Below are 26,704 nucleotides of genomic sequence, written 5' to 3' on the forward strand. Positions count from 1 at the left end.
GTCCACGTGAAACCAGGTCATGATGTCACCGGACCGGACCCAGTGGGTACTCCATGGCAGTACTTGAGTAAATGTACTCGATTACTTTCCACAAAGCCTTTATGTAACCGAGTGTCACAGCAGAGGAACTCATCTGAGCTGAAAAGTCACGCTTCAGTGGTATCACACACACACACACACACACACACACACACACACACACACACACACACACACACACACAGAGAACAGAGTTTCCTCGGCGGCTCTCAGAGGCTGGAGCAGCTCCGGCGACAGAGACGTTCGCGGTGAATCTACAATCAATTTATAATCAATATCATCAAAAACCTGGAGTTTCAGGTTTGTGAGCAGAGATGTACTCACAGTATTGGAACGCGGCCCGGGGTCACAGACCGGACTACCGGAGGTACACGGTGAGTGTCACAGGGACGACTCTTAATTTGAAAAAAATCAGACAGGAAGTTGTTTAAATTAAATTACAAGAGAAATAAAATTTTAGTTGGTTTAAACAGCATGTAATATTTTTATGTGTGTGTGTGTGTGTGTGTGTGTGTGGGGGGGGGGGGTCTGAGTCGGTCTAAGGTACCTAAAGAATTTAGTAAAACAGGAAGGAAGTGGAGTCAGGTGAAAGAGGCGGAGTCAGGAGTCTACCTGTTTTAATATTTCAAAATAAATATTTTAATTTTTCATTATTTTATTTTATTTTATTTTAATTATTATTTTATATGGAATTTTTTATTATTTTAAAATGATACTCTTTACCATTTCTGTTTGAAGCCGTCGGGTCGTGATTTTTGATCTAGAAAATGAGGTTAAAAAACTTGTGGGCGTGGCCCAGGTGTAAAAGGGGCGTTCCCTTCCGGTCGCCTACAGGTGGTGGAAGGAGCGACTCCACTTCCTCTCGGCTCAACCGCCGGCAGGAAGCGACTCCGCTCCGCCGGAGAAGACGGCGAGGAGGGGCGGAGCTGCGCCTCCCGGCCCAACCCCGAAGGCTCCCTGTCGGCCAATGAGCTGAGCCGCTACGGCGAGCCGGAGGAGGAAGAGGAGGAGCTGAAGATGTGTCACCGCTGCCACGCGATGACATCACACCTGGAGCGACAGGCTGCCGCCCTGGCTGACAGCTCGGCGGAGAAGGTCAGGAAAGACGGGGTTGGTCGACGCGTTTGATTGGGTGTGAGGAGGGGCGGGGCTAAAAGCCACCTGGTTAGAAATCAGAGAAAGGATTTTAAATTTAAATTTAATTTTAATTAATCAATTTAAATGAATTAAATTTTAAAATTTAAATGTAACCAAAAATTACAATTAAAATTAAAAATTTCAATTTCAAAATTTAATTTTCAATTTTAATTTAATTCAAATTAATTTGATGAAGTTTGTCCTCAAATTTAAAGTATTTTAGTTGTGAGTTTATCCAAAACTCAAAATCAGATTTGTGACATTTGAATTTAATTTTATTAAAATTAATGCAATAGAATAAATAAATTTTTTTCAAATTAAATAAAACACAAAAATTTGCTCTGCAGACGATCAGCTTTCATTTTGAAAATCTAACTCCACTAAATGTTCAGTTCACTCTTCCTGCTGATGAAACTAGAATCCACCTGCGTGCTCCTTAATATTTACGCCTGGCTGGTTGCCATAGCGACGGGATGTTGGGATGCTCTGGAGCCTTGGCAGCATTTAAAACCTTCACTTCGCGTGTCGTCGAGTTTCCTACGAGTCCTCGAGGCGCGGCGCTCCGGCGTTCCAGCGTTCCGATTTGACGCTGAGCTCGACTGTCAGGGTTTCGGATCAGAGGCGAGGAAACGCCAGCGAGACGCAGCCGTCGCTCTGATTGGACGGCTCGGGTTCGCTCTTCACCCCTCACCCCAGGGTGACGATCAGACACGCGTGTCGTCGACGTACGTGGAGAATTTATTACGTTCTTTTATTGTGAAAGGGTTCAGATACATGCTGGAAGTTTATTTGTTATTAGGGTTAAAAATAAATCACGTGTGATGAAGGGCCGACCCGTCGTCATGGTGACAAACTGATGCTGACTGGCTCACCTTTCTGCTGACCACACAGCTCATCAATGCTTTTACTGCAGCGGGACCTTCACTTCCTGCCTCAGTGACCTCGGGATTAACTGTCGGCTCCTCAAAACTTCTCTCAAACCAATCAATACCATCATCAATCAGGACCATCATCAATCAATTAAATCAGGCAATTTGCTGCAGTTCCACTGACGTCCACTAGATGCTGCTAAGACCAAACTGTATACAATACTACTGCATTATTACACAGTACTATTACTACACAGTAGTATTACTACACAGTATTATCACTACACAGTAGTATTAGGTTAGGGTCAGGGGTTAGGGGTCAGAGGTCAGGGTTGTCTGTCACTACTCATCACCCTCATGATGGCGTCGCTCGTCGCTAAGCTAACGAGCATCAGAGGACCAGAGACTGGATCCAGGCGGCTGCTGTGCCGTCTGGAGGACGTTAGGATGTTAGCGCCCAGCTAACGCACAAGCTAACGGAGGAGATCTGGAGGACACGCTGACCCCCAGAGGAGAACCACAATCTGTGTGTGTGTGTGTGTGTGTGTGTGTGTGTGTGTGTGTGTGTGTGTGTGTGTGTGTGTGTGTCCTCCAGGGAAACTCACCCGGGACTCATTTCATCCACCTTGGTCAAGGACCTCCTCCTCTTCCTCCCCCCTTCATCTCTTTTGTACAGTCAGCTAAAATAAATGAGTTAACTATGGATGGATGGATGGTTGGATGATGATGGATGATGGTTGGACGATGGATGGACAATGGATGGATGATGGATGGATGATGGTTGGATGATGGTTGGATGATGGATGGATGGATGATGGATGATGGCTGGATGATGGTTGGACGATGGATGGATGGATGATGGATGATGGTTGGATGATGGATGGATGGATGATGGATGATGGTTAGACGATGGATGATGGATGGATGATGGTTGGATGATGTTTGGACGATGGATGGATGGATGATGGTTGGACGATGGATGGATGATGGATGATGGTTGGATGATGGATGGATGATGGATGATGGTTGGATGATGGATGGATGGATGGATGATGGATGATGGTTGGATGCAGCGTCTCTGAATAAATCCCATAGAGAACGTTTGGTGACATTTTCCCAGCAGCCCTCATGATTAATGAGATAATTATATTGGGGGGGTGACGGGGTGGTGATGGGGGAGGGGGGGCTCAGCTTTTACCTTCAGTAAATCCAGACATCCTTCACAGAGTAATTAGCATTGAGCACTGTGCTAGCCGCGGCTTGGCGTTAGCGCTGCAGCTAGCCGCGGCGCTGCCTTAGCGCCTTGATGAATGCAATCGTCTGCTGGAACGAACTGAGTGGAGGAATCCGTTTCCTCCATTCAGATGAATGTGGCCCCCGGGGGCCCCTGGGGGGTGTTTATGGGTTCAGTTTCACGCCTGATAGATGGACTCTCTTCCTTCTGCTCGTCGTTTGGAAAACTCTCTGCTGCACGTTTAAATCGACCACATTTGGAGGCCCCTGGGGGCCAATCGGAGCCGCAGAATGATCCTGTAGATCATTTTAATCCAGTCTGGGACCCCGATTAGCACAAATAGATAAATGTAGTATTTCCAGAAGACACTGTTTTGTTTTTTCAGCCAGGAAAACCCGGTGTGACGAGAATATTCCTCAGAAATAAACTTTTGTTTGATTTATTTGTCTTTTCTCAGAGCAGCAGCTGAAATAAAACCAAACATTTGAGAAATGCACCAAAATATGAGCCCTTTATATAGAATGCAGCAAACATTATAATAAGCATCAATTAAAATAATATATGTCATAATAATATTAAATATAAAGAGTAATTCATCAGTAAATCAATCCAAAGGGTGAATTCAAGCTTTCAACAATACAGACTACATCTCCCATGATGCCCTGCAGCAAACCAGGACGTACAGCAGGCAATTCACACCCAACAAACATTTGTAAAACTAAAAGAACTACATCAGAGAAGGTTTAGTTTAGTTTTCTTCTCAGACAATAAAAGGAAACATCAGACAAACACTGACGGGTCGACGCCGTTTGGTTTGTGAACGTCCTCCCCCCACAATGATCAGACTTCTCTCATCACAAAGTCTTCAACCAACTCATGCATTCGGTTAAATATATTCATTTATTTTGGAACACTGTTGTTCTTTATACGCTTTTTAAACTTAAACAGCGTCTAGACTCCCAGTCTGACACAAAGAAAATGCTTTTTTTTATGTAAAAATGCTTTTTCTTCTCAATTAGATTTATTATTCTGGACAGGTGACAGCAGACAGGTGTGAACACAGCAGACAGGTGTGAACACAGCAGACAGGTGTGAACACAGCAGACAGGTGTGAACACACAGCAGAGAGTTGTAAAGACTCACCAATCCGCTGCATGCTGGGCTGAAACTGAGTTTAGTGAAACCACTTCCTGATGGCTGTTCAACGAGGTCACATGGGTCCACAGCACACCTGGCTCTTAAAGAGACAGTACTGACCAGACAGTTAAATTACCTGTCGCAAAATAAATTAAGGAAGCTGCATGAACAACACAGATCACGCACACACACGCGCGCACACACACACACACACACACACACACACACACACACACACACAGGAACATGGGTATAACAGTCGTCCTTCACTGTAACGTGGTTCACATTTCGCCGCTTCGCAGTTTCGCAGACTTTTTTGGGACAATTTTGCATGATTTATTTATTTTTTTTACACTGTGTTGTGTTCTGCTTCCTGATTGGCTACAGACCATCAACAAATCTCCGTGCCGTGTCTCCTTGACGGAGCAGAATGCCTTCAGTTTGACACATTTACATCGATGTTGGATCGCTAGCAGTGCGGAGAAACGTTCTGCACCTTAAAGGTAGCACCAAAAACACAGGAAGATGCTAACCAGCGCGGGAAAAATCGGACTTCTGGACACGCTAACGGAATAAATGAATCTTCAGTAACACAAAGAAAGAGGAAATAACAAAGACGACAGCAATAAGTTTCAACAAGGATGTGAAACAAGTTGGAACTGTCCCCAACAAGAGCATCCAGAGGATGGAGTCTGCTTTAGCTTTAGCTTTAGCTTTAGCTTTGTGGATCAGCGAGTGCAGGAAACAGACCAACATCATCCACATAGAATAATAATACAGCTCTTTCTGCTGGGGTCCTCAGAAGGAGTCAGGCATCTTGTTGGGACGCCTCTGGAGGGCCTTCAAAGGGAGAACCTGAAGGGGATGGTGGGAGATGAAGATCTCCACCAGGACCCCCCAGCTCCAGGACGCATCCTGTTTATTGCCTGGGGGGGGGGGGGGGGGGCGAGGGGGTGGCTCTCACAGCTGGCGTGACACCCTCCCGCCCCCCTGCCATCAGGGGGCGGGGATTTATCTCCAGACGTGTAGAACCGGACGGCCGTCAGACCACCAGGGGCACGAACCGCGTCGGGATCGTAGAACCGGAGGAGCGAGCGCCACAGGTTAGTCCCGGCCCCGTCGTCGTGACGATTCCGTCCGATCGGACGTTGTTTACGGATCAGGACGTCCGGCGATGTTTGGTAAACAAACGGCGTCGGTGGAGCGGCGTCCAGACGGTCGGTCTCCGAGAAGAACCGAAGAACTTCTGCGTTTCTCGGTTGTCCGTCGTTCTCTGGCCGTCGTCTCTGGGGGTTAAAGTTACGCTGCTGTTTGTTTGTGTTTGTTTGTTTGTTTGTTTGTTTGTTTGTGTTTGTTTGTTTGTGTTTGTTTGTTTGTTTGTGTTTGTTTGCCTTTGCATTAACAGAATTTTAACCTTTTCATTGCCTTCCTCTTTGCCTTCTTCACTCCTTTCCTCCTCCCTCGCTAACTCCAGCGCCGCCTGCAGCTGCTCCGCTACACAAAAGCAAAGGTCAAAGGTCAAAGGTCAAGCAAAGATGCTGTAAAACTGTTAGACGCTGATTTGTGTTTCTGTTTCACGGCCAAACTGCTGAGTTTTCACACGTTTGTCAGAAACAGATTTTAATCTTTGGTAATCTGATCAGGATTAAATCTGTTCCAGATTAACCGAATTAATTCATAAAAATAATTTATTCATTCATTCATCTAATAAAGTCCACTTGGCTGTTTGTGACTTTGGATCAAACTTTTAGTTTTCGTTGCCATGACACCCTGATGAATGCAGCTCCATTGTAAACCCACGGTGCTCTGTGATTGGTCAGCTGAGTGACAAGGGGGCGTGACTTAGGCAGCTGTTTTTTTTCACTTGTCATTCGTTCACATTGAATCCGTGAACGCGTAGACTTTTGATACACCCTGAGCACCTTTAGCCCCGCCCTCCAGGGATAATGGAGCCCTGTGATTGGCTGCGAGTCGTCACGGCGTCTGAGTGAAGCAATGCGCCGCATGTGGCGCCTCTGACCCCGACAGACGGAGCAGCCCGTAAATCTGTCTCCGCCCCCGCCGTAGATGAGCGAGGTCAGCTCAGGGGCGGAGCTCAGAGGGGTGGAGCTTATCAGACTTCAAACTAGCAAAAATGGTTATTTTAAGGCAGATAAAACCAGTTTAACCAGAACTTGTGACTGACCAATCCTCTCTTGCCCCGCCCCAGGACCCCGCCTACACCTGCTTCCTGTTTGATAAGCTGCAGCGCCCCCAGTGGCCGCGCCGCGGCCGCCATGCTCCCATCGATGTTCGCTGCGACGTCTGCGGCGTCTCCTCCCACCAGCTGAGGCGTCTGGCGTTGTGCCGCGCCCTGTGCATCAACAGGGAGATGACGCCTCGCCCCTCCAACGCCGCCGCCGCCGCCACCGCCAGCGCCAGCAGCTGCCAGGCCTCAGGGTGCATTCTGGGAGGTGACAAGCTGCCCGTGAAGCAGCAGAGATGGTCCTATGAGGAGCAGATGGGGGCAGGGGCTCTGTGGGGATGGGGAGGAGTCCAGAGCACGTATTTGGGAGCGGGCGGAGCTAAGGGGCTGGCGACAGTCACGCCCCTCCCACTGGACGCACGCCACCACCTGGAGGGGGTGTGGAGGGTCTCGTGCCCCCGACCCGAAGACCAGCAGCACGCTACGGTAAACAGGAAGGACAATCTGCGTCAGGCTGGTCCGGTGATGCCCTATAGCCCCGCCCCCATGTGTCTGAGGCGCCAAAACGAGTCATGGTTTTGCATGCAAATGAAGTACGGTCAGAATCAGGAAGTTATTGATGACGAGGATCTATAAGATATAAAAAACACCTACAATTAGCTTGATGTAGCTTCAATTTAGCTTCACAAAGTAGCATATGTAGCTTTAATATGTAGCTTTAATTTAGCTGTACTATGCAACTTATGTAGCTTTAGCTTTAAAAATAGCATATTTAGCTTTCATTTAGCTTTAAAAAATAGCATATCTAGCTTCAATATGTAGCTTCAATTTAGCTTCACTAAGTAACATATGTAGCTTTAAAATGTAGCTTAAATGTAGCTTTACTATGTAGCATATGTAGCCTTAGTTTAGCTTCATAAAGTAGCATATGTAGCTTTAATATGCAACTTTTAATATGTGAAGCTATGCTAGCCTGTGACGTTCCATGAACAGCTGTAAACGTTTGTACCCTGGGCTTTGACTTGCAGGTGGTCTTTACTTCAGGAAGTTCACCATCTGTCAAATCTGTGCTGGTCCTTTAAATTTTAATAATTAATTAATTTCACTTCTGTGGGCATTTTAAGGAGGTGGGATCGTTACGCCGTAAGTACAAACAGTCGCCTGAGAGTCTAAATGAAGGGCAAACGAACCCCATCATGCAGCACTTACATCGTTATTTGCGTTATTTGCGTTATTACATGATGAATCATTCCTGTAGGTCACAGTTCTGCAGAGTCATGGTTTCTGCAGGAACCCTCAGCCCGGTAACCGGTCCTGATGGTCACATGACCTCTAGAACAACATCTGGATCCGGTTTGACTCCGGATTGAATCCGTTTCCACTGCAGCAGCAGCAACACGACCGGAACCAGAAGCTCTCTGCTAATCCTATTAGCTGGCAGCGCGAGGCCCCGTGGGGCCCCCGCTATGCCGCCTTCTGTTGCCACGGTAATCCCATGTATCCCGGCGACAGATCTAAACCGGGATTGGACTGGAGAGACACGTCCCGATGCGGCGAAACAGAACTCGCCGACTTTGTGCAGCAACTTTAAATTAAAGCGTCATCTGCGTAAAACATGAGAAAACACTGCGGCGGTCGTTAGCATGGCCATGCTGCAATGAAGCGGAATGGGACGCCGGTAGTCGCTAATGACCAATGCTAATTAGCTAATCACCTTCTCATTTAGTCCGTCCACCTCCTGCTGCTAATGTAGCGCCTAGCTAGCAGAGCGGCGGCGGCGGCCATGTTTCCCCTCTGGGATCTCCTGGAGGAAGTTCTGGTTCTGAATCAACAGGAAGTCCCATCAGAATAATTCGTTGAGGGAATAAATCATTTGTTTCCATGACAACAGAAAAAAGAAAACAAAATTAGAGACAAAAGCGGTTTGCTTCCTGTTATGGATCGCTTGTGTTTTTGAGCCCCTGCGTCTCGTCTGCCAGGCGTCGCGGTCGGACGGCATTTACGTGACCATGAGGAGTTTGGCTCCGGACGCCCGACCGGCGGCTCACAGCATCGCCACCCAAACCAGCCGACCCCCGTCCGCCGCCGCCTCCTTCTTCATCAGGTGAGTGAATGCACACACCTGGAGCCTGAACCACCTTTATTCAGAAAATAATTCAAATTAATTTAAAAAACAACATGAAGACAATTTAATTAAAATTTGTTTGGCTTCGTTTTTGAAAAAATGTGTGAAATATTTTCATATAAATGCCTAAAATGTGACACAAGTAGAATCAGGTGTTCCTAGAACTACTTCCTGTTCTGCAGCCTGACTCCGCCCTCCTAGCGGCGTCTCATGGCGTTGAATGTTGAGTGACGCCTTCGGGTTCAGGTGATTCTTAGAGTCCTTCTCACTGATCAAACTCTATCTCGACTCCGCCCCAAACGGGTGTGGTCAGAGGCGTGGCCTCTGTGGATGACATCATCAGCTAACGCCTCATTTAAGCGAAACACGGCGAGGAGATTAAACCAAAGCCTGAGCTGAAGCCCCTTCAGACGAGTGTCGGGGTCCCGCTTACCCTGCATGCACTTCAAAGCCTTCACAACATGCATCTGTCAGAGGGGGGCGGAGCCTGAGGGACGGCGCCGAGAGGTGCTCTGCTTTCATGTCAGAGCTATCAGCAGTGGGGGGGTCAACGTGGCGACGGGGGAGGGGGTGTGATTGGCTAATTTTGCCACGTCTCTGTTTGAGGGCGTTCGGTTGTAATTATTGCTGACAAAAAACCCCACATGGCGCCGTCAGCAGCAAGACCCTAAACCCCCCCATCTGAAGGACTGTTCATGCTACAGAGAGCACAGAGGACGAAGAGGAGGGTGAAGAAGAGCAGGAACCAGTTTGAAGAGGAAGAGGAAGAGGAGAGGAAGTTGTTTTGTCGGACTGTCTCGACGCCTCGATCGGATGTCACGTCTGGTATTTTCCGGGTGAAGACGCTGAAAACGGGAGTGACAGGAAAAATGAGCGCTAATTAGCATTGATTAGCCTCCAGCAGCTGCAGCGAGTTGTTTATTTAACGCTGATTAATACATGAAGACAAACGATCCTGTCGAGAAAACATGTTTGTTTGTTTGTTTGTTCGCAGCTTTAGGTTAGCATATTAGCATGTTAGCATCCTGCAGTGTCCCACAGTGGGCGGGTACTAAAAACCAAACTGTTTTGTTTCCAGAATCCTGACGGGGTTCAGAAATATATTTTTTATATATTTGCTGTCGGACTGAACGTTTAAATGGATGAATCGTTAAAGATCAATCGATTTTTAAAGGAATCAGTTCCCAGCCGATCACCGATCAATTTATTAATTCCCAGCGTAGATAGATGGATGTTAGCATGACGGCGTGACACGATGGTTCCCGGTTCAGTGTGACGTCCGGCGGCCTCAGAACGAAGCCAGACTTTATTTTAACTGCTGGTTCCGTGACTCGCCAGCAGGGGGCGACACCACGAGACGCAAATCACCTCTCAGGTTCAAACCTGGAGTGAAATAGTTTCTTCTTTTGTTTTTCATTCTCCTCCGACACGCCAGGCGAGTTTCATGTCGGTGGGGGGGGGGGTCACCTGGGGGGGTCGGTCCCCACATGAACTATTCATGAGGCACGGCTTCACAAGTGTACAAGTGTACAAGTGTGTGTGTGTGTGTGTGTGTGTGTGTGTGTGTGTGTGTGTGTGTGTGTGTGTGTGTGTGTGTGTGTGTGTGTGTGTGTGTGTGTGTGGACACGATGAGGAGGCGGGGCTATGGAGGGGGGGTGAGTGAGGCGGACGGATGGACGGACGGATGCAGGGGGGGGGGTTGGAGTGATGCCAGTGTTTCCCGGCAACAACAGCGGCGAGAGGCAGGATCCACCCGCTCTTCATTCAATCGTTTATTTCTACCTCTAATCCTTCACTCCTCCTCCTCCTCCTCCTCCTCCTCCTCCTCCTCCGCCGCTGATTCCCTTCTCCCCCCCCATCGCCCCCCTCCCTCTCTGTGTGAGTTAGAGGAGGAGGAGGATGAAGGAGGGAGGGGCGGAGGTGGAGAGGAAGCGCTGCGATGCTGCAGGAACAGACTGAGAACAGACGAGAAAGGAGGAGGAGGAGGTGGACAGGTGGAGGAAGGAGGAGAAAACCAGGAGGAAGAGGAGGCAGAACGGAGGAGAGGAAGGAGATTTGAAGGGAAAGATAAAGAAAGGAGGAGGAGAGGGAAAGAGAGGAAAGACTGAAAGTCAAGGGAAAGGTGGTAAAAACCCAGAGGTGGGTGGGCGATGAAAAGAGGTCAGGGGGAAAGAAGTGGAGGGATGGAAAAGAAGGATCCGCAAAGAGGAGAAGAAGAACGAGAGGAGAGGAGGAGAGTGAAACGGACGGAGGTGTTCAGGTGGAGGTGTGGTGCAGCGTTTGGATCCAGGACCTGTTGTGGTTTTCTGGGCTGAACTGAACCGCGGAACTGAACTGAACCTTTGCAGGACTTTCTTCTGCTTCTTCTTCTTCTTCTCTTCTTCTACTGAAAGTCCCTGAAAACTTCCTGCAGCGATCCCCATCCCGTCAAACACACGGATCTGGTCACGGGATGAAGCGGGTTGGAACGCTTCCAATAATCCCCTGAAGACTCTGGCGACGGGATGACGGACGGTTTCCCGATGCCGTCGGATTAACTGACGGATTTTTGATAGAGAGACTGAGAAAAGTGTTGGAAAACTTTCTCAGAAATGTAATCAGACATCAAAGTATTAATTTACAGATTCCTAAAAGTTGAATCCAAGCAGGTTGTTGTGATCGACCAACGGAGGAGGTTCTGACGGAATCCCTTCTAAATGGATTAGAAAAGTTCTGTTCAGGAGGAAACGAGGAAAGTCTTCAAAATGTCCCGGAGTATCTTTGGTAGTCCAGGAAGGTGAGGTCAGAGACGGTTGACCTCGGAGTTCTGGACATCTGGATCCTCTCAGGTGACGTTGTCGTTCTTGGAATCCACCCCAGCCTTCCCCTCCAGAAGAAGAAGTGATAGTCCTCCTGAGGACAACTTGATGCTTGTTGGCAGACGTTCAGATAGAGTTGGTGTAACGGGTGAATCCAGACTTTAGTCGAGTCGGGAGACGGAACGATGGACCTAAGGGTTCGGGCAGATCCTCTGTTCTCAGCGGCTCAAGACCGTTGGGTCGGTGAACTGACGAGTCTTGACATCTTGTTTGTTTCCTGAGGACTTCGTCCATCCTGAGACTTCAATGGTTGTTGGGCGCAGAGGTGAGACTTGACGGACTTGATCAAAGTAGAAAACAAACACCTGAACGTCGATTCAAGCTGTTGATTGTTTGAGACGTGACGATGGACGACCGTGAACATCTCTCCCGGAGCAAACGGCTGGTCTGAACCGGTTGTTGGACCTCTTTCCTCTGGACGCCGGTTCATCCTCATCCCTTCTGGTTCCATCGCTGTCGGAGTTGAGCCTCTGTGACGTTTCATTCATGTTGGATTGAATTTGGTTCTTTTACAATGACGAATAAAGATGAGAACAAGTTTGGACCTGATTGCTCCTCAAGGTGGAGAGCTTTCATCAGATAATGGACTGGAAGGAACTGTGAGTATGAAAGTTTCTGCCTCTAGATCTTCTAGATTCTTCTTTCTGGCGGAGAAAGATGAAAGATTTACTTTGATTATTGGGTTGAACGGAGTCTCATGTTTAGAACTTCTACGAACTGGTAAATTTAAACTGGGAGTTGTTATCTGACGGGATCCAACTTGTTGAAGGTATAATTAACCAACCCCCCTAATTAAATACAAGTAACAGAAGTTCAACTGGTTTAACCCAACAGGATGTTTTGCTTTATGAAGGTTGTTACGTATCTTAACATGGTCCCACACATCCTCACTTCACCCTAAACCCTAGACCAGTAGTCCCCAACTCCCGGGTTGTGGACCGGTACCGGTCTGACATGAAGCCGATCTAGACCTCTGAATCGTTTCTCACCCTAGAACCAGCGACCGCCATCACAGGAAGTGACCCCCCTGGTGGTAAATTAACGCCGGTGTCCATCTACGAGCTTAGCATTCAGGCTAAGTGTGTATTTTCAGCCTATATTTCGTCGCGTAGAGCAGAAATAAAGGGGGAGGCAGCTTTTGGTGGAGCTCAGGCATTTAAATGAAGCCTCCAGCGGATCCCCAGGGGCTGGACTCTCCTGTCCTTCATGGCAGCTATAATTACAGCCTCGGCTGTCTCTGCGCTCTGATTGGACGCGGTGAGGAGGATGGAGGGATGAGGAAGAGGAGATCAGGCTCCTCTCTAATCAAGTCAGATCTGAGTTTGACACTCTCTCGACCCCCCCATCGATCCGCCGCTCCTCTGGTGATATTCTCCAGAGTCTTGCCTTCTCAAACGCCGGAAGATTTTAAATCCATTCCTCCAGCTCCAGAGAGGAAGAAGATGAGGAGCGTTAGCATTGTTAGCATCGTTTACCGGTGAGGCTGGATGCATCTGAAACATCCGACCTCTAGGGGGCGCCACCTCTGTTTTCCGTTGGCGGAGTCAGGCTCCGATGGCTCCATGTATGTTTTGATCAGGTGTTTTAAAACCCAAACCTGGATGGTAATTACAACTCCCATGGTGCATTTCACCAAATGCTATGTCATCTGCTAACAGCTAGCTAACTTACAACATGTCGTGGAAAAATAATTTGCAGATTAAATTGAATTTCCTGGTGAATTCAGGAAATGTTTTAAATTCAGGGTTGATGTCTGATGGCTTCGTCTCCATGGCAACAGCGACCAAGGCTGATTTGGTTCAGTTGAATTAAAAAAACGTGATTTCAGAAAAATCACAAGAGTCAGCAGAAATGAATAGAAGATGACATCATCATCATCAACACCACCTTGTTGCATGTGTCCACCACCAGGGCGGCGCAGAAACTCAGCCTCTCTCGCCGGAGGCGGTCCCAGCCAGGCCCCGCCTCCCCCCCTGGCGAGGCCCTGGGGCCCCTCCTCTACACCGGCGGCTTCAGCGGCGCCCTGCAGCTCTCCCCACCAGCCATCCCACCATGCCTCCTCCGTGCCGGGTCAAAGGTCAAGGACAAGCCTGGGATGGGGAAGGTAAGAGGTCCCATTGCTACCCAGAATGCCGTGCAGGAGATCAGCTGGTCCTCAGGCTGCTGGAATCTCATGAAGCCCGATTGATGTGTCAACGGGGTGGCAGGTTGTGGAGGAGGGAGGGGGTTGGTGTGTGAGGGGCGGGGTCAGAGGTCATCAGATAAAGGAGATGGGTGACAAAACAACACGATCGTCTGTGTCTGTTCCACTACAACGAGATGCTGGTCCCTGAACCGGATCAGAACCAGGTTCACACCTGAAACAGTCCAGGTTCACACAGTGAAACAGTCCAGGTTCACACCTGAAACAGTCCAGGTTCACACAGTGAAACAGTCCAGGTTCACACAGTGAAACAGTCCAGGTTCACACAGTGAAACAGTCCAGGTTCACGCAGTGAAACAGTCCAGGTTCACACAGTGAAACAGTCCAGGTTCACGCGGTGAAACAGTCCAGGTTCACCTCCAGAGAACAATCCGTCACACCTGTGCCGGTGAACAGATGGCATCCGACACGTCTGCTGACACAATGAGGACCTGAGAACGGACCGTCCTGCTCCCCTGAGGGTGAACCCTGTCACGACGGTCGTGATCACCAACCAGCTGCTCAGAAACAACAACCTGAGCTGGACCCGAACGCTCCATCAGAGCCGAGAGACAAATCTGTGCTGGAAATCAGTTCTGATCCAACCTCAGACCTTCTTCTTCCGGGACGTAAAGGTCGGGTGTCATCGAGTCTGGAGGAGATAAAAACCTGAACGGACTCTTTGGGGGAAGAGAGTTCAGCGTCAGCAGATAAATCAATTATTTACAACTCTATAAATGGTCCTTAAACGCTGCACGGGAGGCGCCTTAGAGCCGCCCTGACGGCGATAAACAGTTTTACGGCGCCTGTTGGTCATGAAGTGTTTCGGTTGTCGTTTGCCGTCACGGCAACCATAGAGGTGATGATTCGGTCCGCCGGAGTTAAACGCCGACTCAGCAGCCCGGAGACGGACCAATAAACAGTCAGGGGTCACAAAACAACACAGGAGGCAGAAGCTGCAGGGCAAAGGCTGCTAGGTTGTGAGTTTCGAACCTCTGACGGATATTATAGTCCTTATCCCGCCAAAATAAAAGTAAAGGTCATTAAAACTGTCAGGAGAGACCATTTATTAGCTTTGTCTTTGAGTTAGCTGCTAACTGCTACTAGCTGCCAGCTACGTGATGCTAACCCATCGTCTCCAGGTGCGAGTGATGGTCCGGATCTGTTCCAAGTCCTCGGACTCCGCCTCCTCGCTCAGAGTGGATGGCAGGAAGAAGCAGCTGACGCTCTGCGAACCGTCCGCTGCTGGCGGTCTCCCTGGCCCCGCCCACCGACGATCCGCCTCCACGCCAAAGACCTTCGCGTTCAATGCGGTCTTTTCCCACGATGCTACACAGGTGAGATGACTCCTTCGCACCGCTTATGTTCCCTCGAACGTGATTGGATGATGCTAACTGGATCTCGCTCCTGATAGGCTGAGGTGTGTTCAGGTACGGTGGCCGAGGTCATCCAATCGGTGGTGAACGGAGCCGACGGCTGCATCTTCTGCTTCGGACACGCTAACCTGGGTACTCTTACTAACACACACACACGCACGCATGCATGTTTATCGCCACGTCACGCCATTGTTGTGGTGGCTCCGCCCTCCCCAGGCAAGACGTACACCATGATTGGCCGGGACTGCTCCACCCAGAGCTTGGGCGTGGCCCCGACGGCCATCTCCTGGCTCTTCAAGGTGATCGAGGAGCGGCGGGAGAAGTTGGGGGGTCGTTTCTCGCTGGGGGTGTCCGCCGTGGAGATCTCGGGTCGGGAGGAGACGCTCACCGACCTCCTGGCGGGACTCTCTCCCCCACCAGCAGGGGGCCCCCAGGAGGCCCCGGGCCCCGCAGTGGCGCTGCGAGAAGACCCCCTCTGTGGATCCCAGGTAGACAAGTTCACCTACTCTGAAGGCATTTCCTTTTTCAAAAATAGTTTCAAAATAAAAGCATAAACTGAGCAACTGAATGGGCAAACAAATCATTTCCTGTCAGGTGTTTGGTGTCGTTCACACCTGAAACATTAAAAACAGGTAAAAAAAAAAGAAGTCCATTGAAGAAATGTTTTATCAAAGGGATTGTTGTCCCAAAAATTCTGAATTAATAATCGTCAACTTACCTTCTTGTTGGAAAATCAGGTCAAGTTTCTTCATCCAAGAAACGTTTCTGGAGCTAAATGGTAAAACAGCGTCGCAACATTTCCTTTAAAGAGTGAAGAAATTCAATAAATTCACACATGTAATAAATATAAAATGGTGCTTTCCAGCTCTGAGTCTCTGGAGTTTTGAAAAGACAAATTTAAAAATCGTCTCCATCGTCTTCAGTTGTTCTAGAAGACGTTTCAGAGCAGCGTCCAATCAGCCGAGGGCGAGGAGATAAAACTGGAAAGTGACTTCCTCCTAAAGATATGCAGACTGACGGTACCTCTCCTCCTGCTTCCCGCTCTTCGTCTCTGACCTCCTCTTCACCCCGGAGGCTTCATCCCGGTTCATGTCTGTCCAATTAGTCCCGACCTTCCTCCTTCTTCTTCCTCTGTCTGTTTTATCTCCCCCGACCTCCTTCTGTCTCATACTTCCTGCTTTATCTCCCCTCACTTCAATTTCCTTTATTCTGCTGTCGCTCGTTTTTAATCAAACCTCCTTCTGTCAAAGTCGCGTTGTTATCGCTCTGGGTTCCATCTCGTCGGTCACGTCTTCAAAAAGCCGTAACAGGAGTCTCGCCTGCCGTTGGTGTCGCTTCCCCCTTTTTGATTTGATGGGAACATTTACCGTCTTTGTCTTCTGTTTGTTCTCCATCTTCCTCATTCTCTCCATCAGCTACAGAACCAGACCGAGTTGCAGGCGACCAACGCCAAGCAAGCCGCGTTCTTCCTGGACGCCGCCCTTGCGGCGAGGAGCAACCAGGAGCCCGGCAACCAGGAGATGAGGAGGAACTCGCATTTCCTGTTCACCCTTCACCTCTACCAGGAGAGGCTGGACAAGACCCACAAGGCAACAAGTCAGTTGAGAAAAATCTTGCCGTGGGCAACGCAACACGAAGTTCTAAACCTTTAGTTTGAATATTTGGAGAACCCGAGTACGATTGTAGAACTACTGTAACTTCATCATTTGGTCGTCTTAGTCTACCTCCGACCAAAGCGATTGGTTCCGCTGGGGTCGGTTTGTTTGCCGCCTCTTGGAAACTCCGTAAGCATCGGGACTTGTGTTACAAGAAGTGATCTAGGACGTGAGGTACGACCCAAGGATCGGTTTCGTATCAGATCAGAGACATTTCCTGTTATTAGTGTCTCGTCAGTGGACGGCTGGAATAAATCTGCATGGCTAACGAGGCTGACGTCTTCGTGTCCTGGTGTTTATGGACCAGCCCATGAAAAACTGCACACTGAGCTGTTGTCAGCACTTTTTAAATGATGCTGACGCTAGCAGCCGGTTCGTTCAGAACCATCAGCAGCGTTTCTCCGACTTAATGACTTAAAGTGATCAGAAGGAGACCAGACGGATCTGAAAGAGAACCCGGTTGGGTTCCAGACAAACGCAGAGTTTGGTTTCGCCACAAACTCAACTTGCCTTCCTTGATTTAGACATTGATTCAGGATTGAGTAATGACTCGGGACTTGAGGTTTACTTTGGAACTTGTCGGTCCAGACTCAGCACCAGACTGGAGAATCGACTCAGGTTGACTTGGACTTGTTGGTCATATGTTGGGAGTTGACTTGTCTTGAAATGTGACTTGCAGTCTTATCTTGACTTGTAATGATTAATTTGGCGTTGATGTGGGACTTTTGATTCAATCTTGATAGACTTTAGACTTGTTGGTCTTGACTGGGTCATTGAATCTGTACTTGTCTAAGTTTGAGATCTGAGGACTTGACTTTGAACTTGATTTGGAACTTGTTGGCCCTGAAAGCACTTGGATTGAACACTTACTCAGGAGTTTAGACTTAGAACTTCCAGTCTGGACTTTGGATTTGAATTAAGACCTGTTCAACTTGATTTTTGATTTACTTGAGGTAAACCGGGACTTGCTGTGTCCTGACTTGGGTCTACTTTTCTTTCGGCACTGAATTGAAGCATTCTTGCTTTGACTTGGGACTTGTAAAGCAGTAATGTGTCTCCCAATCAGGGTTTTCCTGACTATCAACTGATTACATCCTGCTTCAAAGCAGTGATGTATTGTAATTTTACTTGATTTTATTGAAGATATTGAATGTATGAACAACATTTTCCTGCCTGTATTTTCGCTTGATTGACGACTTAAATCCATCAGTTGTTATTTTCCTCATTCAACCAGTCAGTCACTCCAGAACTAATAGTCCTGTTTGTCTCTTTGGGTCTCAGTGTCCGGCCGGAGTCGTCTCCACCTCCTGGACTTGGGGAGCTGTGAGTCGGACATCAGCCGGACTAGAGAGGGAGGCGGGGGTCAGTGCCTTTCTCTGTCCGCTCTGGGAAACGTCATTCTCGCTCTCGCCAACGGGGCCAAGCACGTCCCCTACAGGTACCGGCTCACACTCTGGGCATTTTAATGAGGGCAGTAGGGGTCAAAGATCACAGTGCCAAAACAACAGATGGGCCAAACAGCCTTAGAGGACGGACAGGAGAGATGAGACTCGCTGCATCTTTAATGAGCTTTCGGTCAATCTGATTAGTCTGATGGATGAACCCTAAAGTCGTCTATTCGTTTGCAGAACTTTTCTAATCATTCTATCTCGGGTTTTAATTCCATCTCATTTGTTTTTTCTCCAAAAGCCTGTGAGCCGTTTGTTCAATTCGTGTTTCAAAAGTGATTGAAATTCCGAATTGGATAAGAGATTTGTAATGTCTATGTTTGAAGATTTCGACTCACATAAATTGGATTTGTTTAAATTACACTTCCTGTAAACCAACCTTCTCCCCCAATGGTTAAATAGTCCAAACATTGGAGGCCCCAAGAATCAGGGGTCCCTCGAGTCTTTGTGAGGAAGTTTGTGATCAGGACCTACATTCTACCATGAACAGAAAGCTGTTTCGTTGTTGCCGTGGTAATGAAAGAATATCTCATGTAGATTGGGTATGTGATCCGTGTGCTACAACAGGGGTTTCATCGACACTTCACATGTGGCATGTTCAAAGTGAGTTTCATTATAGTGGGATGAGAGATTCTTATTCCTTTTGGTGCATAAGGTAATGAATGGTTTCTCGGGTCCTGTGGGGGGAGGGGGGTTCCTCGTCCGTGGAGCCCCGCTCCTCTTTTTTTGGCTAACGAGGGGTTTCTTGATGTATTATTCAGGGACAGTAAGCTCACCATGCTGCTGAGTGAATCCCTGGGAAACATCAACTGTCAAACCACCATGATCGCCCACGTCTCCGACGCCCCAGCGAACTACATGGAGACACTGACCACCGTCCAGCTGGCCTCACGCATCCACCGCATGAGGAAGAAGAAGTCCAAGGTACTTCAGGTCACCCACAGATACACGTTTTAGGGGGTCGATTCCTGCTTGAATGCAGAAGGTTCAGAGATCAATCAAACATTTTGAAGGACTTTAGAAGATTGAGAGCTATTGGAAATGTTATCTGTAAAAACTTATTTACAAGTCCAGTAACATTATTCAGAGTATCTTTTTAAAAAAAATCCAGCATATAATCGAGAACGACGTAGCACGACAATGAAAAGGCAAAGAAATACGAAGAAAATCTGTACAAACAGGATGAATTTCTCAGCAATTGAAATGAACGCAAAGATTTTTCTTGGTTAATTACTGATGTTGCTGATGGGTTTGGTCCATCTTTCTGAGGTCTTCTTCGTGTCTTTGGTATGACCAGCTTAGAGAGACATGCAGTCACAAATCAGAGACTTACATCTACTAAGATGGACAGATAATCAATATCAGTGATCCTGGGGGGACGTTTGTCTCTGTGGTGAGAAAGAAAAGGCTTTCACTCTCATTAGAGGCTGTCTTTTTATTTTATAGATTGAAGAGGCCGTAAAGAAACACGGGTTGCATGTTTCTAAACCTCATTGGCATTAATCTCGACCCTCCTCCGTATCGACAGAGAATGCTCCAGATATGGATTTGCCTTCAGGATGTAGTTCAGGTCTCTTCGGTATGTTAACGTTCTGTTTCTCGTTGTGCAGTACGCCTCCAGCTCATCCGGAGGCGAGAGTTCCTGCGATGAAGGCCCATCCCATCGACCTCCTCACATGCAGCCCTTCCACCCCCGGATTGTGGCCCTTGACCCGGACACACCGCTACTGCCCTCCAGTGATCCTGACTACTCCTCTAGCAGCGAACACTCCTGTGACACCGTCATCTACGTGGGACCCGGGGGGACGGCGATCTCAGACCGGGAACTGAGCGACAACGAGGGACCGCCTGCTTTTGTGCCGATCATCCCTTCCTTGAACAGGAAGAGAGTCAAAGACTCACCCAGAACTGATGGGGACCACTTTAAGTGTAACACGTTTGCAGAGTTGCAGGAGCGACTCGACTTCATCGACGGCAGCGAGAGTCCAGCTGTGTTTGGGACAGAAGGGAAAGCAGCACAAACAGCAGCACTCAGTAACCAGACCGGGGTTAAAGCCATGGAAGCAGCCGCTCCACCCACTTCTGGTAAGAACTCTTTGGACACAGACACAAAGAATCCTGGTCAGAAACAAACCCCTTCAGCCAACAACCTCATGGACACTTCCAAAAGAACCAGTGCAGATGGGGAGAAACTTTCAGCCACCCCTATTCAGCCGTGTTCAGAGGAGGCCTTTGGGGATTTCTCAAAGGAATCAGGGCCTGTGGTCCGAGAGAAGGTCTACCTCAAAGGAGGTGTACCCAAGCCATCGGCCTCCCCGTCCATACCCAGGACATCCAAGGCGGCATCTCAGCCTGGGGAGGGTGTTGGTAGGACTCCACCTGTGGGCATGTGCCAACCAGCGGGATCCCAAAGGGTGCTGGATACAGGCGGTTATCCCTTGGAGGTTGACAGTCTTCGGGCTGCTCTGTTTGGGAGGTACTTCGAGAGGGACTTTCTGAGGACCACAATTACGCTACAGCAACCTGTGGAGCTGAACAGTGAGGATGAACTTGTGTTCACAGTCGTAGAGGAGTTCCCTCACGGTCTTGTCCCGGATAACGGCCGCCCCTCCAACCTCCTCAGCTTCAACAACGAACGATCTTGGCAGGCGTCAGCCACTGAGTCCAGGCCGGTGAGCATCATCAGCAGTATCAACGACGAGTACGACGCGTACACATCCCAACTCGGAGCTGTGGGATCCGGGGCTGATGTTGGCGGTGAGTCCAGGGAAATTCCGTTTCCCAAACATGGCAAGGAGGAGTCAAGTGTTGGCTCATGGCCAGGTGAGGTGAGTGCCGATTCAGCCAAAAGTGAAAGCAGTCATTCAATGAGCAGCCTTTACATGAGGGACACAAACGTGGCAAAGGAGAACGCATCTACACCAACCTCTCCAAGCGTATTTCTCAAGCAGCCATTTTTACAAGGCATCAAGAGCTTGTTGAATGACAGTGGTTGTTTCCCAGACCTGGACAGTAACCAAGCTACCCCAAGCAAACCTTCCTTTACCAAATGTTCTCCCTCACCTGAATCAGCCAAAGCATCTCCGAAAGCCTCCCTCAAGGGGAGAGCCAGTACGTTAAATGCTTCAGTGTCAGCCCAGGTCCCCCATCATGCCAGTCATTCCAATCTTTCCAGGAAAACAAAGCCTACCTCATCTGCAACTGGGGGCTGCAGCAGACAGGAGGGCAGAAATGATGACATTTTGCTTCAGGGAAGCAGTGGAAGGAACAGCAACAGTGTACCCCGGCCACCAAAGGTACAGGTGTCCTCTTCATCCGATAGAGTTGTGGATGGTTGTGAAAAGTCCAGCAACAGGAGAGGAGACACTCTCATCAAGCTGCCACGACTCACCCGAGGTGCAACAACTCTAGGAACAGTCTCGACTCCCCAAAGTTCTGAATCCAAATGGGGTCATGAGGCCAGTTTGGTGACGGGAACCCTGAGGTTTTCTTCCTTGGGAAAAAGGTCAAATGAACAGAAGGGACTTGTCATGTCCAAGTTTGGAAACATCTCTCCTCCTGTTCCACCTGTCAGACAGTCAAACCAAGACCAAAAGACAAGAACTGTATCTTCAAGTGCCTTAAAAACAACCTCAGATGAAGAAGTGAGCACCAGGCATCGGGCAGATTCATTCAGTTGCAGGACTTCTAGTCTCAAAATCGAGCATTCAAAGACATCGAGCCTGAAGACCCGAGGGGCCCGGGTGGAGTCTTTCAGGCACTATGAGAGTCTGATGTCTCTGGAGAGATGTGACAGTCCAACCTTAACTGGGTCCAAGCCTGAACTTTTCAGGGAGAACATCAGGGCCACCTTAGGAGGTACCAACAGATCCAACAGATCAGTGCCAAGACTCGGGGTTCCGGCATCACCCTCCACATCTGCCTCATCTTGTCAAGATTCTCCCTGTGTCTTTGCAACTACAATGAAGGCACTGGGGCAGGTCAAAGGTAACAGCAGCTCACGAGCATCCGTTTCTGGTGGATATAAAGTGCGGTCTATGTCTACTGGTGGTACCAAGAGCCCGAGTTTGTCCCCAAAACCTCTTGATAATGTAGCCGGACGCCACAGCAGCTTATTTCCAACAATAAAGTCCCCGGCTCGATCAAGCACTGGAGCCAAGATGGGAAGAGGAACCATCATGGGCACCAGGCAGGCCATCAGCAGGGCGGCAAACAGCCGAGTTAGTGAGTTGGCCACCGGTGGTCAAGGGAAGCAGCTTAGCAGAGACCCTGTTGCTGCTAGGAATGATGGGATTGACGGTGGAAACAGCGCCATCAGTGGTTCACCAATCAACCAACCAATCCCATCGCCTTACAGCAAGATCACCGCACCCCGTCGACCGCAGCGCTACAGCAGCGGGCACGGCAGTGACAATAGCAGCATCCTCAGTGGGGAGCTGCCACCCGCCATGGGTCGCACCGCCTTGTTTTACCACAGCGGGGGGAGCAGTGGCTACGAGAGCATGATTCGAGACAGCGAGACCACCGGCAGCACCTCGTCAGCGCACGACTCCATGAGCGAGAGCGGGCCGTCTTTGTCCAATAGAGGCAGAGTGTCGAAGTCACCCAAGAAAAGGGGGAATGGTGAGTCCACCTGAAGGTAGAGACGGTCAGGTTCAAAAGGATTAGCGATGCTGACGATGTTTTTCTCTTTATGGTCATGACTTTAACAACATTTGGAAATATTCTTACAAAAATTAATTTGGGTTCAGCCTAAAATAGTAAAACCTGTGATGGTTCTAGCTATGCTAGGAAAATGGCTAAATCTGTGATGTTCTGGTTTTGCTAGGATAGTGGCTAAGCCTGTGACAGTTTTAGCTGGGCTAGGACGGCGCCTAAATCTGTGATGGTCCTAGCTATGCTCGAACCTTGACCAAATGTGTGATGGTTCTAGGTACTGTATGCTAGGACAGCGGCTAAAACTGTGATGTTGTAGCTATGCCAGTACAGCGGCTAGACCTCTGACGATTCTAGCCATGCTAGTACAGCGCCTAAACCTGTGACGGTTCTAGCTTGGCTTGGACGGTGCCTCAATCTGTGGTCCAAGCTATGCTAGCTACTGTAGGCTAGTGCAGCGGCTATATCTGTAATGGTTCTAGCTACTTTATGTTAGGACAGCGGCAAAACTGTGATGATTCTAGCAATGCTAGAGTATCGGCTAAACCTCTGACGGTTCTAGCTATGCTAAATCAGAGGCTAAACCTGTGGTGTTCTAGCTACTGAATGCTAGCACAGCAGCTAGCAGATCCAAAGGCCAGGTTGCAACTCTTTGACGTGACGTTTTTTGCTCAAACATGACATCAGACGTTTTTCTCGTCCTGATTCAGACGGAAAAATGAAACTCGTCTCTTCCAGAAACAAGAAATTAGCATTTTTATGACTTCCTCCATCCATCATGAGGTGTGATGATGGGCTAGAAGCATCTGTTCACATTCGTGTTGTCATGACGGCTGAGCTGCAGGTATTATCGCCATGGGAACATCCGTCTCCGCCCTGACGTCTTTATCTCCCGCCGTTGTTTATCCTTACATCTACATCCACGCGTTTTCTGAATCGATGTCGTATCCGCGGCGATACGTTAAAGCGGCTGATTGTGATTCATGAGGTTCGCCGGTAGCGGCACCGCGCGGGTCGGGCGATACGCCACTGGATCTCGGCTCGTTTCAGCATCATGAATAATTCATGAAGCAGCAGCTACACATCCGACACCACTTATCACCCACGCCGCCCCCTCCTTCAGGGTGATGGCGGCGGCGGATGAACCTCATCAGTAACACAAATGGGCGTCGACATCGAACGGAACATCACGTAGTCATGACATGAATTAAGTTTGTTTGCATCTGGGCGAAACAAATAATTATTGTTCATTTTCCGTCCATCAGGTTTCCAGCGGCGCCGTCTGATCCCCGCCCCCCTCCCAGACGCCTCCTCTCTGGGCCGGAAGGCGGGGGGTCAGTGGGCGGAGCGGCCGGCGCTCAGCGGCGCCCTCAAGGAGCCATTCGAGATCAAGGTGTATGAGATCGACGACATGGACCACCTCCAGCGCAGGAGGGAGGCGGCCATGGCAACAGAGGTGAGGCGGAGTCAACGCGCTCAGCTTCCTGTTCAGGAGGACTGAACCGGTCAGGCAGAGATGAAGCCCCGCCTCTTTTTGGGTCCATTAGATAGTCAGATTAAAAGGATTCTCATGTACTTCTCTTGATTTAATGTCTGTTTGCTTCTTTTCTTTTAGCTTTCACTGCACTTTTTTATCTTCCTGTATTTCTTTTACATTTTTTTCATTATTAATTTTATTAATTTTTTTAATGTCATGATATTCTGATTTATTTAAAGTCATTTTATTTTAATTTCTTTTGTCATTTTTTTGTAATTTATTTATATAATTTTATACTAATTTATTATTGTACATTTATTTTTATTTGTTATTATTTTCTAATTTATTTCTGTCATTTTATTCTAATTTGTTTATAAATTGAATTCTAATTTACTTGTCATATTATTCAAATGTTATTTTATTCTAATTTGTCATTTTTTTGTTGTTTATGTCTGTCACAATTGAATATTTTATCTCTTATTCTTTTATTTTAACGCATTTTGAATTATTTTGCGTTGGTGCCTAAATAAACTTGCATTTCTGTTAGCGTATAGCGTGACATTCCATTAGCTTCTCCATTAGCGCCGATCCAGCCTAAGGCCAGTGGAGTTTATCACTGACTTAATTACGGTTCCGTCTCTATTGTTCCGGGTGTGTGAGTGTGTGTGTGTGTTGGGGGGGGCATGATGAATGAAGCTGCAGCCTTGGCCGGACAGTGTTAACGGCCGTCGTCTCCCTGTGTTAGCGTGTCGCTAACCTTCAGGGAGGCCTGATTTATTTTCAATTAGCGTGCGAAGTTTCGCCGCGCGGCGACCAGCGTGAGAACCATGTGACCTGAGGCGTGTCTTTGTTTGTGTCTCCCCCCCAGCAGCCGTTCCACGACGTGGAAAAGGTGAGTAAATAAACCCCGCCCCCCTCCATCCGACTTATCTGAACCCGCGTTAGAGAAGTCGGTTCAGTTAAGTCAGAATATTATCAGGATAAATTTAATAAATCAGAGTTTTGTGGAGTCTCCGCCCTCTAATCATGTGGGCGTGGCTTCTTCTAATCCACCTGTAAGCGAAGACGAGAGGCGCCGGTGATCTGCCTCTCCGTCACCTGTTTGTCCTTAATCCCATAGATTAACTCTCCAGACAGCAGATTAGCGCCGATGCTAATTTTATTCCCAGCTCCTGATTAAGTCTCCGCCCCTCGCTCGTCCGGCGGCGTTGAGTCTGACGGGGTTCTGTCGGGGTTCTGTCGGGGTTCTGACGGGTCCTCAGGGTCTCCTCTACTTCAACGCCCGGCTGAGGATGCTGGAGAAGCGGCAGCAGCGGATTGGAGAGCTGAGGAGGAAACACCAGGAGCTGAAGGCGGAGCTAAACGAGGCCAAGACCCGCCTGATGCTGGACCCCAGCAAGTGGGCCGGAGAATGTGAGTACCGCCCCCCCCCAGACCGCCGCCGCGCCGTCTGTTTCTGAGGGGTCACGTCTATTCTCTGGTTCTTCTAGTCGATGTGGACCCGGACCTGGACCCGGAGTCCCAGGACCACCTGGAGGCTCTGGTTCAGGTCACGGCGGAGCTGCAGGACGTCGTCACCGTCTGCAAGGCCCGCCTCATGATGGAGACCTGCTTCGACATCGCCGTGACGACCGCAGGGGCCGGCGCCGCGCTGGAGGGGCAGCAGGAAGTGGAGGTGTGAGAGGAGAGATAACCCTCCCCCGCCCCCCCCCACCTCTGTTTTTAACGCAAAGTCAAAATTAAATGTAAGATGATTAAAAAAAAGCACAACGAAAATTATTATTTTAAATTTAAAACATTTGAAGCACATTTAGAGCATCAGACACCTTTAGACTGGTTTAAAAAATAAGGAACTCAGTTCACAAAGAGTCAGTTTGATCCTAAATTATTCACAGGTCCAGTCCAGGTTCACACAGTGAAACAGTCCAGGTTCACGCAGTGAAACGGTCCAGGTTCACACAGTGAAACGGTCCCGGTTCACACAGTGAAACGGTCCAGGTTCACGCAGTGAAACAGTCCAGGTTCACACAGTGAAACAGCTTTTACTGTTTTTGGTTTTTTTTACAGTGGACAGCTCTGATTGGTTCATTCAAACTTAAGCAACAAGACAAACTAAACCTTTGTTTTGTTTTGTCTGGAGTCGTCCAATCACAGCACAGGAATAACCTGCTGGTCCTGGATCAGATTCATGATGAACAGATCAGGAAGTGCCTTCCGCTTCATGATTCCACTGATAAACTACCTTTACTGTTTGTTTTTATATCCATCACGTCTTTCCTGAAGCTGTGCTGATCAATGACTCCACACAGATGAAGTCATTTTAACG

The 26,704-nt window shown here is 48.6% G+C and overlaps 1 protein-coding gene across 1 annotated transcript; it reads left to right on the forward strand.

The window, feature by feature from the left end:
- Positions 1-234: 234 nt before the first annotated feature.
- kif26aa (kinesin family member 26Aa) lies at positions 235-26,069 on the forward strand. The gene is made up of 17 exons (XM_068342539.1): positions 235-413; positions 874-1,134; positions 6,626-7,087; positions 8,581-8,705; positions 13,496-13,688; positions 14,909-15,103; positions 15,181-15,274; positions 15,359-15,630; positions 16,558-16,738; positions 18,079-18,235; positions 19,007-19,169; positions 19,856-20,539; positions 20,585-22,868; positions 24,167-24,357; positions 25,247-25,270; positions 25,641-25,791; positions 25,869-26,069. The coding sequence occupies exons 1-17, from the start codon at positions 354-356 to the stop codon at positions 26,057-26,059; spliced, it is 5,688 nt and encodes a 1,895-aa protein (XP_068198640.1). The 5' UTR covers positions 235-353; the 3' UTR covers positions 26,060-26,069.
- The last annotated feature ends 635 nt before the right edge of the window (positions 26,070-26,704 follow it).

The sequence above is a fragment of the Antennarius striatus genome, chromosome 19 (assembly GCF_040054535.1).
Source record: "Antennarius striatus isolate MH-2024 chromosome 19, ASM4005453v1, whole genome shotgun sequence".
Lineage (NCBI taxonomy): Eukaryota > Metazoa > Chordata > Actinopteri > Lophiiformes > Antennariidae > Antennarius > Antennarius striatus.

Coding starts and splice junctions, on each gene's coding strand:
- kif26aa (XM_068342539.1), top strand. CDS start 354: ATGTACTCACAGTATTGGAACGCGGCCCGGGGTCACAGACCGGACTAC. Junction 7,088..8,580: donor AAGACCAGCAGCACGCTACG/GTAAACAGGAAG, acceptor CTCGTCTGCCAG/GCGTCGCGGTCGGACGGCAT. Junction 18,236..19,006: donor GCCAAGCACGTCCCCTACAG/GTACCGGCTCAC, acceptor TGTATTATTCAG/GGACAGTAAGCTCACCATGC.